Below are 14,616 nucleotides of genomic sequence, written 5' to 3'. Positions count from 1 at the left end.
GAAGTAAGTGTATGTGTGTGTGAATGATAATGAATGGGGCTGAAATTTGGAGAACTAACGAGACAGGATTAGAGAATGAGGGAAGTTGAAACTCATCAGGAGTCACAAGCCATTTCACATGAGCTAATATTCGCCTTCTCGCCGAGTTCAACCCACACAGCAAACCAAGCATGGCAATGAGGTTACACAGGGACTAAAACATCAAAACAGTGGTTTCTCCAGTTACTCTAGAAAGCAGAGTCAGTGGCTTTGATTCACTGGATCCAGTTATTGAGACTGTGAGAAATTGTGACCATCACACACATTTTCCCTGAAGAAGGTAAACTGGAGAGGACTTATTCCATCTTTGTTGTAAGAAAAACCCAATGAGGGGTGTTTTAGCATGTACAACTGAGTAATCCTCTCTGTCATCCCGATGTGTCATAAAGCTGTTTTCCATGTTTTTTCCCCCCTCTCATTCTTCACAAGCTTGTTGTTAATGAATACCACATGTGGCTCAGGCCTCAGAGAAGGAGCGGAGTGATTTAGTCTCCCATCCTGCGGCAGTGCAGGCAGCTGACAGTGATCCAGGCCCAGCCTTGCCGGCTCTCACACTGCACTTCCTCCAGTCTGGACTCAGGACGCTGTCCCTGGGGAGCGCCTCGGCATCTGGACTTGGCCGCGGCTCCCTTTCCCAGGAAACAAGTACTCCCTTCACAGCACTGCCGGAGTGACCTGGTAGGCTCAGCCCCCGTGGCCCCTCTCTTATCCTCACTGAGGGATGTGGTGCCACAAGATCATCAACAAAACTTAAGGAGTCATTATTGACTGCAAGCAAACCTTCATCTTAAATTGTTGTTGTAATCTGGGGTTGTGCACTTTCAATAAGGAGAGTACTCTGCAGAAAGCAGAGTAAAATCTCTTGAGTAGCATTTAAAATGGAAATCTGCATTGGCTGAATTTAATCACTGGAATGATGAAATTGCTGCCGAATGTCTGTCTTCACTTGATCTAACAGTGCTGTCTCATATTAAGCAGACTCATTCTGGATAAGATCGTCTGCCAAATGTTGTAAATGTAAATCTAAATGAAAATGTTTAGATATAATAAAAAATGCAAGCATAAATCAGTGTGCAACTATAAAGTCAAATATACAATAACATAAAACCTTTTTTGACTCAGAATCATTCGATACTTGAAATTAAATAACTACATAGCTAAAAAATGTTATGCAGAAATCGCTTTTCAATGTATGTTGTGAAACGTAATATAAAAAATTAAAGAGGTTAAAAGCGCAAACCTCAGTTTGTTTTCATTTAGTTTAAATATTCTCTTAAAATCGTCCTTTCTAGGCTATATTGCATTTAGTTACCAGAAAATTCCATAAAGATGTTTTTTTAAATTGTAAGCAAACTAATACGCTTTCTACAGTGGCAAAAAATAGGAATATAGTTATTTCAGACATAATAAATAACAACAGCCTGTAATTGTTCATACATTACACTACACTAAATTTACGCAGAAAACTCCATTTGCACATCTTCATCTACAAGGCAATACTGGGTCTCCTCCCCTCTTACTTATGTAACCTCCTGACACAGATCGACAGCAATACTCGGCTACCTACCGTGTTACCAGAGTTCTCACTGAGTGGGGAAAAAAACTCTTCTCCTACTTTGCACCATTGTCTTGGAATAATCTGCAAACTGTGTTACATTTTAAAAACCTAGCATCCCTGGGAAAATTTAAAGCAATTCAAACGGTCCATGTTACTGAAAAGAGCACTCGTTTTACCTGAGTTGGATTCTGTATGTATAATGTGTGTATTGCCTATTTTTTCTTTTCTGCTGTTTTTACTATGTTCCCATGTTTTGTCACTGTCATTTTAATCTGTAACTGGCAACCAATCTTGTCCAGGTCTCCCTCGAAAAAGAGATTGCAATCTCAAGGGACTTCCTGTTAAAATAAAGGTTAAATAAATAAAAATAAAATACATGAGTATGTGTTTCTTTATGCTATTTACACTCTCATGGAACCCCAAAGAGTCACTTTCTTTAGCTTAAACACACAACACAGCTACACTACTGATGTGACTAGCAATATTTTGTCCTTGAAATAGCATTGCCCACCAACCACAGTAACTCAGGTTTCATAATGCATTAGTGTCCTCTACTGTAAGCTGCCAGAGAGTGTATTCGTACTTCAAGTGAGTGAGGTATTTTTTTTGTGTGTGACCTAGAGATAGCTAGAGAGTTGCAGAGTGGTGGATTTGAATTTTGACATGTTTGACTCAGCAACCGATTATTAAACTGTAAGAAGCTTCAAACAAGCACCAGAGCTCACATCTCTGGCTGTTTTAAAAAAGGTCCTCAGCTTTACTCGGTGGGAGGAAGCCCACTGCTAGTTGCTAGTGTTACACAGGGGATCAGGGCACTCTTTCAGGACCTTTATTTCTCCGGCATTACTAATTCAATTCACTGTGGGAAGAGACTCCGCTCTTTTTCCTCCTCTCTGTGAGCTGTCCCTTCCTCATTAGCTAGACTTTTAACCCTGTCCATGCTGACGGCAAAAGACAAACACCATTATCAGCCTTTTTGAGACACTTGCTCTGAAATGAAGGTGGCTCTTGTTTCTTCCGAACAGTTCCTATGCTTTCAAATCCCCCGTTTCATGTTTGCATATATTATTTGTTCAAACAAACTGCACATTAAAACCCAATGTCCTTGGGAAAGTTGTCTGAGCGAGCCTTTACCTCCTATGAACCTGAGCACAGCTACATGTCCTCAGCATTTTAAAGACCAGAGGTGACTGGGCTTTGACTTTCAGGAGCTCCGGGCATCGGAAAGGTTTGCTTTTTTAATAATTGCTCAAAATTATGGCTTTTTCATTATCTTATATCCAGCTCTACGTTCCCCCTTCTTTCTTATAACTGTAGTTTTTTTATTATGTACCATTTTCTACTGCTTACGATTTATGTTTTACCACAAAATTTTATTACAATTCATCATCACTGCAAACAATAATAATAATAATAATAATAGTTCTGACATAACCAGGGCTTTTTACTTTGATTACAACTCTAATTAATGTATTGTGTGTATGTAAAATAATCCTAAAAATATTTGTTGGCTTACAAAGATTATTCAGTAATGCAAACATTTTAATGGGACTTAAATTATTTTTTTAAGACAAACTATGAACATGCACAGACACACATTCTGTCTAGAGTGGAAATGGCTCACTGGTGCAGTATAGTGGTAAAACTGGTTTTGTTTTACTCATGTGTGATGATGTATTTGTCACTCTACCTTGTTTACTTCCATGTCTGTATTCCTCCCTCCCTCCTCCCACCTCCTCCCAGTCACTCAAGCACTTCCCTTGATCTGTTGAGGTTATGAGAGCTCTCTTGTGTGGCTCGCATTATCATTTCACACAAAGACAGCTACAGATACTGTTAGAGCAAAAATGAAAGAGGGGACGGTCTAAATCTCCCCAATCATAACAAATCAGTGATTCAACCTCCGGCACCAGGCTAAGCAGATTACTGTCATTTTCCACCACTTGTCCCTTGTAGCTAACAACCTCCAATTAGCAAATCCCGCTGTGCATATCTGTGCCCTGACGGGGAGCCACCATGACAAGCAGAGAAATTAGAAGTCCTGCATGTTAATCTACCATGCTCTGGCAATCTGTGTCATCGTCAAAACACTTTCAGGGGAAATACATATTCAAGGGAGTCACAACAGCAAAGGCACAGTTGAGCAGCTAGAACAATGAAAATAAAGTCCCAAAACAAACAGCATTGCATTGTTGCTGTCTCAGACAGCAGGTTGGCTGCTGCGAGCAAACTGAGGAAACCGATTGATGAGGAAGACGAAAGTGAGAGAGTTTGACTGCTGTGAATCATGTTACTATACCCTCAGCAGAATATCATATTATTTACTTTGTAGATAGAGTGTACAGAAATACACAAGTCAGTCATTCAACATCTAAATAAAACCATACATGAAATGTGTAATTTGTCAAAAATGTCTATCTAAACCTTTATTGAGACACTATAGATCAGGGATGGGCAACTGGTGGCCCGGGGGCTGCATACGGCCCGCACCCTCACTTGAAGTGGCCCTCAGTACAACTCCATGCATTTGAGCATGAAATCTTAAAAGTGCTGTGTCAAAATGCACAAAATTACTACTTGCAATTAATGTTGGTCTGCTGTTCTTGCACTGAAAAAAACATTTATTTGCTTCAAACCTTTTGTATTCCTATTTATACTGTTATACATGCATTTGAGCATGAAATATGTTAAGTTACTGCACTGTTCACAGTTTCATCATATCTGGTATCATCAAGTGCATGCTCCTATATGTGGCCCTGTGGTAGTGTCCATGAAAAATAGTGGCCCCCTCCAGCATTTAAGTTGCCCATCCCTGATCTAAACCTTTATTGAGACATTATAGATTATGGTTCTAATATCTAATACCTAATAACTCTGATGTCCTATCTATGTATTTTCGAAATTACATCTAATATTATTCTGTAGCTCTTGTAACTTCAGTGTTGCTAAGTTGACTCATACTGTATATTTCAATTGCATAAATGTAGGTACAACACCGATTCCAAAAAAGTTAGGACACTATGTAGAACAGTAAAACAAAATGCGTCAAATTCAGAATATGTATACATACATTTACAAAAACCAAATGGTTTCCCAATTGGAGTTTTAGATATCTTGTCTTCAGTCTTTATTCAATTGAATGTAGGTCGCAAAAAATTTTCAAATCAATGGATTCCATTTTTATTCCATTTTTACTCAGTTTTTCTCTCAGTTTTTGTGATAATATAATTTTTAGGATTTAGTTGGATTTCATATTGCTCAATAGTTGCAAAAAATGTCTTGAGCTTTTCATTTCGGTTAAAACTGCTCACTTATCAACCTAAACCCTAGACTATTTTGTTCTTTTTTTAAAAATAGATTTGATTGATTTTTCTCAAAACAAAAACATAAACAACATATAAGTGCTCTCTCTATCACAAAGATATCACAACAGATAGGAAAATAAACCACCATCCAAACCAAAATGACTTCAAGTACCTCACGACTGACCTCACTCCAAAAAAAAAGTAAGAAAGGCAGCAATAAAAGAAAAGGGAGAAGAAAAAGGAGTCTCAGTCACCCCCAGCTGTCGTATCGAAGTGAAATTAGAAATTATACAAATACACAAGACAATAACAGGGTGGATGACGTTAATGAGAATGAATCATTAAATGAAATAAAGACAGATAAATTGTAAAATTAAATTTCATATACCTAAATAAATTAAATGAAACCATCAATACAACAAATTCCCTTTCATTCACGCAGTTAGTCTTTCTAATGGTAAAACTTTATATGTTTCTTGGTACCATTGTGAGACAGTTGGAGGTTTGTCACTTATCCACTGCTTTAAAATGCATTTCCTAGTCAGAAAAAGAAGTTTGTCACAAAGTTTAAAATCTGTTCTACTCAAAGATACATTTTTTGAAGGCAAGCTTAATATGAAGAGGCCAGAATACTTTGTGACTTTAAGTGAGAACATTTTACGATTTTTTGTTTTTTACCTAATAGCTATTCTGTGTTAACCCTCTGGAGTCCATCGATTTATTGAAACTACACTGAGCATGTTTTATTAACAGTGATAACTTTATTAATATATCATATGTAGATAAACTGAGAAAGCCAGTTGAAAGTGCAACCATAGAGGTTTTTACAGTGTGTCATTTATGTTTCTAGACCATTTTTAAAATGTGAATTGTCTTTGTACTAAACTACTATTTTTGATTTACATGCAAATAGACATGTTGATGTTTTTACGGTTTTTGATTTATTTCATTATTTTCTGCTGTTTTTGCATGTATAAATAGTGGGGAAAAATGGTACATTTCCATAGAAACTTATGTCCTTTGTTTGTATGTTGGGTTCCTGGCAGCTTTATATTTGTAATTTAAAACAAATCTGACTGATAGCCAAATGTGTGTCGAAAAAAAGGGGCCATGCATGTGATGAAAGGACGGACTGAAAGATGCTAAACACAGACAGAAATGAATGCATAGGAAGTTGACAAATTTGAACCACAATCTCCTGGACTTCAGAGGTTTAAATACAGTAACTTTGGAGTCCTTACCTGACGCTGTTGTGCCAGTTTGAATGGCAGCCCTGCAGGAACTGACTTGGGCTGCAGGCAGAGACCCCCTGACGAGGAGATCTGTTGGTTCTGGAAGTGGAGAGCTGCATGCGGCTGATTCTGGCCCGTCGACGGTTGCTGCTGCTGCTGCTGCTGGGCTGACGTCTTATTCACTGAGCTTGCCATGATAGGCATTGGCTGGCTGGCAGAATGGGGTGCTTTAGGGCTGAAATGCAACGTGGGCTTGGTGCTGAGAACCTTCATGTCCAAATGATGGGAGCCGTTGTGGCCATTTGACTTGAAGAGGCAGTTGTTGATCCCTTTACTTTGAGGGCCAATCCTCTGCTGGCTAAGAGCGGCCGGGCCAGAGACCTTGTCCTGGGGGAAGGCGCTGGTGGAGGAGTGGGTGCTCATGGCAGAGGCCCAGCTGGTCAATCCTGCAGGTGGTGCTTGGTGGTGGTGATGGAGCAGAGAGCTCGGCTGCTGCTGGTTGGCTGCCATCTGCTTCAGCTGCTCTGCGTGGGATATTTCTGGCCAGCAGGGCAGGGCTCTGGGGTGTCCTGCCTGGGTGTTAGCTTTCTGTGACGTGTTGGTAGAAGAGGTGCTGGTCAACGTGAAAGAGGGTCCTGCTGAGGCCGGCCGGAGCTGTGGCGAGCCACAATGAACCTGGCCAAAATCTGGGGAGTGCTCCATCTTTATTGGCTTATCCAGTGGGGAACACAGAGTAGCAGCTGCTCCTGCTGAGCTCGGCCGGCCTAGATCCAAACCGAACGTATCATCCTGCTTCAGCATCTTCTCAAACTCCAGGTCATTCAGTGTTGGCACTGTCTTTGTCAGCTCATCAAAAAGATCCTGAAGATCTGGGTCAATCTGACCACCACTCTCATCTTTGAAGTCAAAAATCATCTCTGCGTTGGACTGGCCACAAGACTGGACCTCAATGGGCTCTTTTTTCATTTCTTTTAGGGTCATATTGAATATATCTGACCCCACTCCATGGGGCATCATGTAATTCTTCCTCTGCATGCCCATGGTGGAGGAGCCTTGCAGAGAATGAGACTGGGGTAGGTTATGGTTGCATGGCCCATGTCCCAGACCGCCAGTATCCACACGCACCCTCTTAAAGTCTGAGCCAGAGAAACCACAGGGGAGCCCATTCTGCTTAGGTGCGTGCCCTGGTGCATGTCCTTCAATCTTCCTACGCAAAGATCCTTGGAGCTGCAACACACAACAGAATAGAGTTCAGAAAACACTTGGTACCTTAACCTTACATTTATTTCACAAGTTCATTATTTATACGGCGTTTTACAAAAGACCTCCACGGTAATGCAGTTCGAAGACAAACCCATAAGATAAAATTTTCATAACAAGACTTTAATTATTACACTGGATTCAAAAGCTGGCTTGTGAGCCAATTTAAATCATGGTAATAGTTCTCAGTATGGGTGCATTAAATTTTACATCCAGCTCAAAGTATCACCATGTAAATTAATTCAATTTCACAATTCGCTCCGAGGCCTGTACTGTAATGTAGATGCTGCACACTTGACCAGCTTGTGAAATTTAGGAAGATTACTTTTATTAATAGACAGTGTTTTCATTGAGTAGCACAGCTTTTGATTTTACAACAGCGATCACGTCTCGAATGCTTTATTCTGCCATTAATCACCCAGTCACATCACTTTGTGAAATCATGCAGATACGCTCAGATAACACATGCATACATTTCATACATAGTTTAAATCTTGCAATGCATCGGCAAAAGGTTTTGATATAATGTAGTTGGAGCACAATGGATGAGCTGGGAAGATAGCTAGGAATCTGATACAGTCGACAGACCGCAGAGAGAAGAATAGGGTCTTTGTTTCCCTCATTTGCATACATTATATTTCTTTCCATTGTACTTCGTAAGATAGCAGAGTTTCTCCTTTGTTGCTGAGATTCTGCTTAACATGCTGGTGCAGATATCTGACTTCCTTTTGTTCCATCCCCATGTCTTTATTTAAGGTAATAAGTACATAGCCATGACTCATAACTCCAACCACTCAGTAACATCTCCATAAAACTGAAGCATTTGAAATCCCTGCATGCTACCACTGCAAAAAACGATGTATATTTGCAGGAGCAGATCTAATTGTTATGCCAACAAAACTAAAGAGTTTCTTGCTTCACATGAGCCTTTGAGTCATTAATAACAATTCAGAGAGAAAGCAATTGTCTATCCAGTTGCAATCTCGAGCATGCTGTTGTACACACATAAAAATGACTGATTAACTGACCATCTTTTAATGTGGTGCCTGCATGGAAACAAAATGGCTCAGCTTGTACACCAACCTGAGCACAGGAGAGGAGTATCAGTGTGCTGCATATTTCACTGTGGGAACAAATTTGAGTCATTTCCACCTGCTGGCACACATTACATTAAGATGATTCATAGCCTGAGGGTTTGGAGTGAATCCTGCAGTTCACTACATTTCTGCTCTGTTCGTGTCTGTATTAACTCGGCTAATGCTCTTAACAATTGTTCAGAGATGCATCTTCACATTTTAATCAAGGCACAAATATATCTGGGACTCGCCAAGCCTTCTTTATCAAACCTAACAAGTGTGTAAGCATTTTGACAAACTCAATGGATGATGATGATTGTGTTGATGGTTGTGTTGTATTGTAAAACTATCAATTCTACACTGCAAAAACAAGATAAAAACACTAAATCTGAGGGAAATTATCTTGCTGCATGGACAGATAGTTTCACTTGACAAGATTTCTTAAATTAAGATTAAATCTAGAAATAAGCATGTTAAGCGCATAAAATAGGAAATTAACTCTTAAAACAAGACAAATGATGTAACACTTCTAAATCTAAAGGTTTTTTTTATCTTGGTAAGAAACAAATAATTTGCAGTGCACTCTGCTCAGGCCAGTTCATCGCTGCTTGCAGCTTTAATTTATCTTGTTTTAACAGTTTATTTCTTATTTTAAGCGTACAACATGCTTATTTCTAGATTTAATAATCTTAATTTAAGCAATCTTGTGAAGTGGAATTATCTGTCCATGCAGCAAGATCATTTCCCTCAGATTTAGTTTCTATCTTGTTTTTAGACACACCTTTTCTGCAGTGTATTCAGAGAATTAAAACAGTAACATTAGTGCAGAACATTTTCTAAAGCATGAATGAAAATAGATTATATATTTCCAAGGAACCAATTAGTATTTTAGAGTAGGAAAATCGACGTGTAAACACTTGAAACTTGCTTGAGCTCCATGACAACAACCAGTGTGAAGGCAGAAAAATGAAGCCCACCATTTTCGGCCAAAGGACGCCTGGGGTGCATGCGACTAATGCCATAGTTGAGCAAAAGTGACCAATTTGTTCCCTTTTGTTCACAATATGCTTTTTGCTGCTGTACTGCAGCTGGAGGCAGAACCCGGTTTCAGAACTCTTATTGATGGTGCATCAACAGACCCCCTGCCATCTGAAAATCTGAAAAATATTCACCATCTGTGTTGTCAGAAAAATCAAACACAGTAGACAAACAACAATCACTTATGTTGTGAAAAGTTTCCAATTAATTTGTGACTCCCCGTTGGCGACTGCTTTATAGCAAAGAAACAAATTAATTTTAACAAACCAAACAAAGGTGACAAATAGTTCAACATAGTGGGTAACTAACTTTGAAATGAATGAAAATAATGGAAGCTAAGGAATTATTATAAAAGTATTAATCACTTACAATAATAAATCATGAACTATTAATGTAAATTGCACAATATGTGTTCTAAATGTAAGTACTATGGTGCTGTAAGTGTAGTGTATTTGCCTAATAGTATATTTTAATGTATTTTTAAATAATATATTAGCTCTGTTAGCCTTTTGTATATTAAAATTTAAGTAGAAAATGCAATGCTTGCGAAAGAAAAGCAACTACTATTTTGAAGTTAAATATACTTTGCAACAAAAGTAAACCTCAGTAGAAAAGTTCCTAACAGAGACTGGAAGACAGATCTTGTCAGATGATGTAATGACTGGCTGGATGATGCCAAGCTAATACAGAGACACATACAATTTGAACTTGGAGATGGTCCATAAGTTCATCTTTAGTAGGTCTCATTCACTCGCTCCCTTTGGCCATCTTCACTGAGATCCAGACTATTAAACATTGTGCCTCTTTTCAGACTACTGGACATCTGTTTTTCTCCAAATGCAGATGAAAACAGGCCTTCTAGTGTGTGCAGCTCATGCACACTTTCTTTCGTTCCAGAGAGCTCTTTCTGGAGAAGACAGACAGGAGTACTCCTCATGGTTCAAGGCACTGTCTGAGAAAACACATCATGAATAATGGAAAAGACAGTGGATGCGTTGCAAAAAGCCATTGTGAGACAGGGTTGCCTCACTGTTGCCTCTGTGCCATTTAAAAATGGACTCTAGTCGAGAGTAGTAGTTCAAATTCAAAACTGAAGCTTCTTTAAAAGTGCAGTCAGAATGTTGTCAAGGTTAGATCGTGGCCGTGTATGCATTCTTCATTTGGGTAAAAAAAAAAAGTATATCAAAGCTTAAAAGCACTTTTTATATTTCCAACAAATAAAGGACCGTCCTGTTCACTTAGCACTCAGAAGCAGTGGCCTCCTAGCTGGCCTGAAATCCTCATGACAGATCTCCATGTGATCTGAAAATAGATTTTTTGATTAACATTTAATGAGCTTAGAAGCTCTGAATCACTTTGAAAGTGACTCCTGCTGCATGAGAGACTCAAACGTATGTATTATATACTGATCATCTTAGAGATGAAAGAATAACTGGAAAAATGTGATTCAACCACTGCCAATGTCTAGATAACAGTAATTCAGAGATTAACAAAGGCCAACAAAGGAATTTGTTTGCTAGAAGTTAGAAAATCTCTCATCTAAACTTCTTACAGCGCCAATAAACAGCAAAGAACATAATATATACGGGTTTTATAGATTTTAACAAGATTAAACGCTTTGATCTGGATTTCATTTTTGAGCTTATCCTTTTCGATGCTGCTTATTGATGCCCTTTGACTGTGGCAGTGAGGAACCTGACCTTGGCCATGTCAACGGAGGCTATCTATTCCTGGGAGCTGCAGGGCGGGTAAGCCCGTGTGTCAAGCTGAACAGTGCGGTGATGTTGAACACTGTGGATGGGGCTCCGGGTGAGCCACTGCAGGAACGCAACACCAGGCCTCCTGGTACCATCTGTCAGTCCAGTGGCACAGCCCTCAGAGCGCGCATGCTCGAAGGGTAGAGGTTTGGGAGTGTTCGAAGGTTTTCTTTCTGTGTTTAAGTACGAGACTGTGGCTCAACAAAAGATGGAGCTCGCCAGCCTTTAATCTATTCACCAGAGCCCTGAAACATGTTGCAATCCGCTCCTGCGAGAGTTAAAAACCTTCCTCTCGGCATTTGACATGGAAAAAACAGTCCCAAAATAAAGGAATAAATACGACTATTGTGTTCCTAGGGAGACATAATATTTATGCGGTTCTGCAGGTTGCATACTGTTGCAAGAGGGGATTTCAGCGCATTTATTGCCAGATAAGAAACAAGAGCCCTCAGACCATTGCCAATGATCAGCTGTCATACGAAATTCAGCTATCTGCTTGCAGAATGCTGAGAAAGTGTGGAGAACTCAGTTTAATTATAGGGGTTCTACTAGCTTTCCAAAGCTGTAAGCCATTATATTATATCCAGAGAAGCTGAATAAAACATCCTGGATAACTTGGAAAGCCTTAATTATTTAAGGGAAGGTAAGGAGGCTGAGACTGCTGTGATACAGTATGTACATTCACAAGGCAATTTATAGTTTCAGTCAAACCAGGTCAGAGGGGCTGCCAGACTGCTTTGTCTATCCTGTAACCTGTTTTCTTTTTTAATCCTCGTTTGTTCCCAAGTGGTGGCATTTTTTTCCAGCACATTGCACAACAGCAAAGGTGTGAACAATAAATCTGATGCTAGGAAAAAAAACAGAAGGCTTATAGGATAACCATGATTGGGTGCAACCAACAAAAAACCCCAATAATGACAATTTAGTATCTTTAGTTTTAGTTTAAGCTTTAAGCTTTTTGGCTTTAAGACAAACAGATTTAATTTAAAGACAAAGATTTACACTACACATAAAGAAAAATCAATTTTGAGTGGTGCATGGAGGCAACAATAAGCAATTATAACTAAACCTATTTCTTAAAATATATGCCGCAACAGCATATGTAAAGATTTGTTTTATGACAATCCAGCAAGAAATACTAAACTACTGTAGATATCTATTGAAGCAAGGTTTAGCAGACAGTTTGGATCGCTGCCTCTTGGAAATCTTGGCAACTACTTTTGGCAATTAATTAAAACTATTTCTATACTTTGGTGAATAACTTACAGGCTGAAGAAATGATTACATTACAATAAATTTTCCGGGAAAAAATAAAATAAATTAAATTACGATTAATTGACTGATTCATGATATTATATTTTTTTCCATCATAATTTCATTTTTGAAATGATTATGGGTTGATATTTTGTGAGGATCTGTACCACACAAAGATTTTTTTCTTCTGTAGAATTCAATTTGTGGACTGAGATATCTCTGCAGCACAATATGTTCACATATTTTGCCTTCAACAAATATTGGGCCACCTATGATTTGGATATTGCACTATATAGTCCATATTATCATTTCGATGGAGTTTAAATTAATTGTGCAGCCCCAGTTTTTCCATTTTTTCTCCCAACACAGAACACTTGGAATAAAAATGATCATATTCCCCAAACAAAAGAACGATATTTAATCAGTTTCTATAGGGCATGTGCCACAAGGTTGCGCTGGGATGCGCGTATAGGTTCATGGTGTGCTTCCCTAATCAGGCTGACGCGTGTTGGGACGAAGCAGCACACTGCAGAGGTGGGCTACTTTTGGCTCATCAGCACTTTGCATCCCCACACTTCCTGACACAGTTGTATTAGATTGAGGCTGCCCTCCAGAGAGCAGGCAGGAGAGAAGGATGAGCAGCAGCAGCGGCAGCAGGAAGAAAAAAAAGAGGCAGCTTTGTGGCAGCCTCTGGGAAATGGGAAGAGATGATAAGAGCTCCTTTGAAGAGAAATCATCCATTATGTTTACTGAAGGCAGATTTTTTTAACAGTTAATGTAGCTCAGCTCCAACATTCCATGGAGAAACTTGCTATTTTAATAAAAGGCAGCTTGCACACAAAAAAATCCTGTTGGAGAAGCTCTCCATTGAAATATCAGCTCTCCGTTATCCAAATGCAGAGATTAAAAGCCGGCATTCCAATCAGTTCTTGCTTTGGCATGTCTTTTGTTCAAAATCAAGCAGATGAGTTAAATGTGATATCCCCGGGGCTAAAGGAGACAGGAGGAAGCTGCTCTGAAAATATGCACTGACCCCAGAAGAAAATATGTGGGGCCCCTTAAAAAAAGTTACAAGCAATTCTGGTATTTGTGGAGTCATCGCTTACTGCACACTCATTACTAAGAGTCCTGAACTGAGAGTGAGTGGACAAGGTACACTGAAAAAAATTGGAGTGACATTTACTTTAAAAAAGCTAGGCAAGTTTTTCCACACAGAAAGTGTTTGTAATCTTTACTCAGACTGTTTCTAAGTAATATTTATTCAATAGAACCACTTTTTTTTTTTTAAATGAAAATACACAAGTAAACTGCAGATTCACTGATGTCCCTCAATTACATTTTACTTGGAAATATCAACTAATTAAGCCAATGAGCTGGTTTAGTGAATATTACTTGGAACGAATGATTCAATTTACATACAAAACTGAGGACACATAATAACAAACAATCACTAAGTAATGCACTACATGAAAAACTGCTATTTTAAAGTAAAAGCACTGAATTCGTATTTCGTTGTAGAATTTATATAGATGATTGAAATAATAATTACAGGGCCAAAAAAAGCTGCTCCTGGATAGTTTGAGTCCGTAGTTAAGATATTTTTTTAAAACAAATGTATTCCATCCCTTTTATTTATCAACCTGGACCTGGTCAGGTAGTTTAAATTAGAGATAGACCGATATATCGTCCGGCCGATATATCGGGCCGATATTTACGTTTTTTTTACTTGTATCGGCATCGGCCAATACGTGCGTGGGTTCGCCGATCAGTTAGCCCATTTCACTGAGCCAACACCAGGCAAGGCTCGGTGCAACATCTGCCATTCTCTGGTGAGCTGCTGCTGATACCGGAAAAAAGAAAAACACATCAAATATGAGGATCATGTGAGGCGCCACCACCTCGAGGCCTAGAACAACATTCACATTGTTTGCTATCCAACTGTTAATATGTTTTGTTTCTTTGTTAAAAAATATGTCTTTTTTTGTTTAAATTGAGACTTGTGTAAGATTTGTTATCATTGTGTCATTTTTATCATGTAAATGGAGGGAGAAAAGGCAATATGGGCTTCAAGAATCAGCCCAAAAAAATCAGCAGCAC

The 14,616-nt window shown here is 39.0% G+C and overlaps 1 protein-coding gene across 1 annotated transcript in view; it reads right to left on the bottom strand.

The window, feature by feature from the left end:
- zmp:0000001236 (mastermind-like protein 2) overlaps positions 1-14,616 on the bottom strand; it is a 43,480-nt gene that overhangs the window by 3,056 nt on the left and 25,808 nt on the right. The window contains exon 2 of the mRNA XM_059331831.1: positions 6,144-7,361. Coding sequence (XP_059187814.1) covers positions 6,144-7,361 — 1,218 coding nt within the window. The remainder of the gene's footprint in view (positions 1-6,143; positions 7,362-14,616) is intronic.

This window comes from Centropristis striata, chromosome 4 (assembly GCF_030273125.1).
Source record: "Centropristis striata isolate RG_2023a ecotype Rhode Island chromosome 4, C.striata_1.0, whole genome shotgun sequence".
In the NCBI taxonomy this organism is placed as follows: domain Eukaryota; kingdom Metazoa; phylum Chordata; class Actinopteri; order Perciformes; family Serranidae; genus Centropristis; species Centropristis striata.
This window is presented reverse-complemented; position numbering and strand designations above follow the sequence as displayed.